A 5,191-nucleotide genomic window follows, 5' to 3' on the forward strand; every position below is an offset into this window, starting at 1 on the left:
GGCGGCCCCCACCCCCTCGCGTTCAGTCTCTGGAGTAGCCTCGGACTCCGCCCCCTGGCGATTGGAACGCGGGTCACGTAGCAACGCGGGGGAGAAAGGGAGAGGGGCGTGGCCCGGAGCTCGCCCAATCGGCGCGCAGAGGCGCAGGCCCCAGCCGCTCCGCTTTAGCAACGTCGTTAGCAACACGTGGGGCCGGAGGAAGCGCGGGGCGGGAGGGGAGGGGGAGCGGGCGCGCGGGAGGGGGGCGGGGAGGGAGCGGGCGCGCGGGAGGGGGAGGAGAACTGACGTCAGCGGGAGAGTATTATGGTCTGTCGTGCGCTGGCTGCTGCTTTTCTGCTCCTGGAAGCGGCCAAGGGGGGAAGCGGCGAGTCAACATGGAGCTTTCAGCGGTGGGGGAGCGGGTGTTCGCGGCCGAAGCCCTCCTGAAGCGGCGCATACGGAAAGTAGGTACCCCCGGGCCTTGGACCGAGGCTGGCCGAGCCCTCCCCTCCCGGCCTGGGTTCCCTCCTCCTGCTGCAGCCCAGCTTCCCTTCCCCCAGGTCCCAGCAGCGGCCGCGGCCGTGGCGGCGGCGGCGGCGGCTCTGAGCCCAAGCGCTTTCCTTAGACTTGCAGCGATGCACAGATTGCATGGGTGGGGGGCGGGGTGGGGGGATGAATGCCGGTGCATGCACTTTGTGCAGCGTTTCGTGCAGGGGGTGATGCAGCGAGCGCGTGCCTTTCGCGATGGGATTTCGCGCATTCATTTGGTGCATGCATTTTTTGCATGCATTTCTTGTGTCCTCGTCATGCATTTCTCCCCTTGCACACACGCATTTTCCCCCTTTGCATCCGCAGGGACGCATGGAATACCTCGTGAAATGGAAGGGCTGGTCGCAGAAGTAAGTAGGTTATGTGCAATTCTCAACCCCAGACTGTTGTTCGGGAGGTTTCTTTCTTCCTCTTTTTCCCTTTACATTGAAATACAATACAATGCAACAAGAAAAGTTACAGACGTACACACACCCCCGCCGCTCTTTCCCTGTTCCCGGGACTGACGCCCATTTCTTCCTGATTTCCTCTAGGTACAGCACATGGGAACCCGAAGAAAACATCCTGGATGCTCGCCTGCTCGCAGCCTTTGAGGAAAGGTACAGGCCCTTTCAAGCCTCAGACTCTCACTTAGGAACATGGGTCCAACCTGGACTGGAGTCCCACTAGGTTCTTTACTCACACACCCCTTTCTCTTTCCTTCCTTTCTCTAGGGAACGGGAGATGGAGCTCTATGGCCCCAAAAAGCGAGGACCCAAACCCAAAACCTTCCTTCTCAAGGTAGGAGGGCAGTATCCAATGGTGGGCAGCAATGTTACAGTGTCATTTGGGGGGGGGGGAAGGGGGCTCTGAGGGCTTAGGGAGCTTTGGGGGTGTCCACTGCTCTTGGCTATTTGTAATCTAGGAAGGAGTCCCCAGACAGGCTGTCACCAGGTCAGTGGCAGTGCCCAGAGGTGTCTTGGGGGAAGGGGTTCAGCACACTAGGGTTCGGCCCACAGCCATCCCAAATAGACATATAATCAAATACAAGCAAGAAGTGCGCTTTCTGCAAATGGCTGCTTCCAGACAAATTCTCTGCTTCCCCCAGACTGCTGCCCCTAAGCCCCACCCCCACCCATAGAGAAATCCGGAGGCATCAGAGGGTGAAGCAGGGAGCCCCCCCCCCCCCGCCCCCCCCCCTGCCGCTGGAAGAAGGGTCCTGGGGGAGTGGGCAGGGCCCTGCTCTGCTCTTGACATGCCTTCTCTCTTGCAGGCCCAGGCCAAAGCAAAGGCCAAAACTTACGAGTTCCGGAGTGACTCGGCCCGGGGCATCCGGATCCCCTACCCTGGACGCTCGCCCCAGGACCTGGCCTCTACATCCCGGGCACGTGAGGGCCTTCGGAACATGGGTCTGTCCCCGCCGGGAAGCAGCAGCAGCACCAGCAGCACCTGCCGAGTGGAGCCCCCTCGGGACCGGGACCGAGAGCGGGAGAGGGAACGCGAGCGCGAGCGGGAACGAGAGAGGGAGCGGGAGCGTGAGCGGGGTACCAGCCGCACGGATGACAAGCCCAGCTCGCCGGGAGACAGCTCCAAGAAGCGAGGCCCCAAGCCCCGGAAGGAGCTCCTGGACCCCTCGCAGAGGCCCTTGGGAGAACCCAGTGATGGCCTCGGAGATTACCTCAAGGGCAGGAAGCTGGACGAGGCCCCTTCCGGGGCAGGAAAGTTCCCAGCTGGCCACAGCGTGATCCAGCTGGCCCGGAGGCAGGACTCGGACCTGGCCCAGTGTGGTGTGGCCAGCCCCAGCCCAGCCGAGGCCACAGGCAAGCTGGCAGTGGACACCTTTCCGGCCAGGGTCATAAAGCACAGGGCGACCTTCCTGGAGGCCAGAGGCCAGGGCACCCTGGACCCTGGTGGCCCTCGGGTCCGGCATGGCTCAGGCACTCCTGGCTCTGTGGGGGGCTTGTATCGGGACATGGGGGCCCAGGGGGGAAGGCCCTCCCTCATCGCCAGGATCCCAGTGGCCAGAATCCTGGGGGACCCAGAGGAGGAATCCTGGAGTCCCTCTCTGACCAACTTGGAGAAGGTGGTGGTCACCGACGTGACCTCAAACTTTTTGACCGTCACCATTAAGGAAAGTAACACGGACCAAGGCTTTTTTAAAGAGAAAAGATGAATTGCTGGGTGGGTGATCGCAGGACAAGAGAGCAGGAGAGAGAGTGGGAGTGCAAACTTGGCCTAATGCTTTTTATTTCTGGGTGGGAGGCGGCCTTCCGGGCTGGCCCTGTCCCTAACTTCACATACCCCAGTCCTTTCCATTTCTCCTCCCTCCCCTCAGTTTTGGTTGGAAAGATTATCTCTAGAGTTATATTTTCTATTAGATGTAAATATGTTATTTAAGAAAAAATATCTAAATATATATATTTCAACTCTTGAAGTTGTTTTATTTAAACAAGCAGAGAGAGAGAGAGAGAGAGAGACTCAGCGTGGTTTAGTTGGGGCAGACGGGCTGAGTCGCCGCCCCTCAGCCACCCAGAGCACTAAGGAGTTTGGGGACCTAGGTACTGGACTCTCTGATCGTGTCTGGAGGGACTGGCCTACCCACCTCGCCCCTCCTCCCTTTTCCCACAGCCCCAAGGCAGACCCCTGGAACCAAGGCAGGACCCGGATTTTTTCTCTCTTCCCATTGGCCCACCAGGCCAACAAAAGATTAGCTCCCCAATCAGAAAAAAAGGGGGTGGGGTCAGTCTGTTTTGCCTTTTTTTTTTTTTAAGATTAAGAAGTCTGTTGGAAAAAAGTATTAACTTGAATAACTTGTGTGTGTGATGTTGAAGGTAAAAAGTTAGAGAGTTGCAGGTGGTTGGGGAACAGCAGATTACTACCCCCCACCCCCACCCCCGCCCCGGGGACCACACCGGGAAATGCACTTTAAGGGAGATGTGTGTGTTACACACGCAGATCGGATCGTGTGTATGTAATGTGGATAAACTCTCCCAGTTCCCTCGATTCCTTTCCTTACTCCACAGAAAGAAAAGAAACCCAGCGAATCTGTTTACATTCCCGAAATGCCAGGATAAATTGGGAGGATTGCATGTCAGTGCCCAGAGTTCGAGACAGTTGTTGTTTTACAGGAAAAGTGTTTGGGGGCGGACTTTTCCTTTTCGCGCACTCTAGCTTCGCCAGGAGAAGAGACGGTGGCCCCCACCTCCCAGGAAGAGTTGGACTAGCCTCACTCCCTCGGGGAGGGCGGGCCGCCGGCTCTCGGATGGACGCACGGCCACACAGGCCCACCCTGCGGGACCCACGGAGGGAGGCGCGGCGGCGGGCCCGGCCGGGAGTGCGGTGCAGGGTCTGGGCTCGGGGCTCTAGGAGCCGGGCAGGACTCGCCTCCCGGCGGCTCCGGCGGGCGAGGGGAAAGGAGGGGCGAGGCGAGGTTTTCATCCAAGAATGCGCATCAGAACTTTTGCTTTTTCCTCCCCCCCCCCAACTTCTTAAGAGCAAAAGCTATAATTTATAGGCCTTTTCGATTCGCGGAGTGTTCTCTATTTGAACTCGACATTCAGACTCCGCCAAAGGGGGCGGGAGGAGCGGGAGTTGAAAAGAGACGGCCCGCGGCGGGGGAGGCCGTGCGCGGCGGCGGGGCCCGGGGCGCCCCCGTGCGCTCCAGGGACGCAGGACGCGCGCCCCTCTTTTGACTCGAAAGCACAAATCTGTCCTCCCCCCGCACACACACCTCCGTCCCTTGGAGGGCTGATCCTGCGGCCTCCCCGGCCTCCCCCGCACTTAAAGGGCTAGGGAGATCTGACTGCCCCCCTGCTTGTCGAGGGAGAGCAGGGGGGCCCGGCGCACGGGAGGAAGCACAGACTCGGGACGAGAGAGGCAGGGGGCCGGAGCTGGGGGGAGCTTCTGGATGGGGGTACAGAGTGGGCACGCCAGCCTTGTCCTCCGCACCCCCATCTTCCCACCTCCCTCTCTCCCCCAGACTTTCTTGCCTTTAAAGAGAGGGGGGTTAAAAAAAAAAAAGGAAAAAAAGGGGGAAAACGGTGTACTACATGATTTTATTTGTTTTTGAATATCAAATTGCGCCTATAAAGAGAAGCCCCTCGAATGGGGATTTTTATCTGCTCACATTTGTCAGACTGGTATTTTAGACTTTGTATAAAGAAGCGCCGTTGACCAAGTGTATCTATTTAGATGTGGACGCTGTTTTCAGACGAAGCTTCTTCGAAGGGGCATGTCTGTTACCCAGTGGACGGTAACTCGGGGACGCGTGTCTTTACCTGGCTGCCGCCTTCCTTTTGTCCCTCGCCCTCTTGGCTCCCGTGTCCCTCCCTCGGGGCTGACTTTGCCCCTTCCCTCCGACGTTCCTTGGCCAGCCTGGTTCTGCTCCCGGAGCCCCCTCTGTCCGCCGTCTGTCCGTGGCCGTGCGTGTGTGTCTTCTCCGCTCGCTCTTGCGACGCTGACCTGGGGGGTGGGAGGGCGGGGGCCAGGGCCGCTTGGCTGGGAGTCTGCAACCGCGCGGGATGTGCGCGCGTGTTGGGTTTATTTAATTCTAAGATGTGTACAAATCTCGAATCGACCCCCGCCTCAGCTCAAGAGTGAAGCTTCGGTACCTATCTTCTGCGGTCGTGAATGTCTGTACCCAATACCGCTTTCTACGTGTTTAAATATATACTTTGTAAATAGA

At 58.8% G+C, this 5,191-nt stretch overlaps 1 protein-coding gene across 1 annotated transcript; it reads left to right on the forward strand.

Moving 5' to 3' along the window:
- The first annotated feature begins 260 nt into the window (after positions 1-260).
- On the forward strand, positions 261-5,191 carry CBX8 (chromobox 8). Its single transcript, XM_019466006.2, has 5 exons — positions 261-443; positions 835-878; positions 1,062-1,127; positions 1,242-1,308; positions 1,781-5,191. The coding sequence occupies exons 1-5, from the start codon at positions 375-377 to the stop codon at positions 2,678-2,680; spliced, it is 1,146 nt and encodes a 381-aa protein (XP_019321551.1). The 5' UTR covers positions 261-374; the 3' UTR covers positions 2,681-5,191.

The sequence above is a fragment of the Panthera pardus genome, unplaced genomic scaffold, assembly GCF_024362965.1.
Source record: "Panthera pardus isolate Hobbes unplaced genomic scaffold, ASM2436296v1 HiC_scaffold_3, whole genome shotgun sequence".
In the NCBI taxonomy this organism is placed as follows: Eukaryota; Metazoa; Chordata; class Mammalia; order Carnivora; family Felidae; genus Panthera; species Panthera pardus.

Coding starts and splice junctions, on each gene's coding strand:
- CBX8 (XM_019466006.2), top strand. CDS start 375: ATGGAGCTTTCAGCGGTGGGGGAGCGGGTGTTCGCGGCCGAAGCCCTC. Junction 444..834: donor TGAAGCGGCGCATACGGAAA/GTAGGTACCCCC, acceptor TTGCATCCGCAG/GGACGCATGGAATACCTCGT. Junction 1,309..1,780: donor CCAAAACCTTCCTTCTCAAG/GTAGGAGGGCAG, acceptor TCTCTCTTGCAG/GCCCAGGCCAAAGCAAAGGC.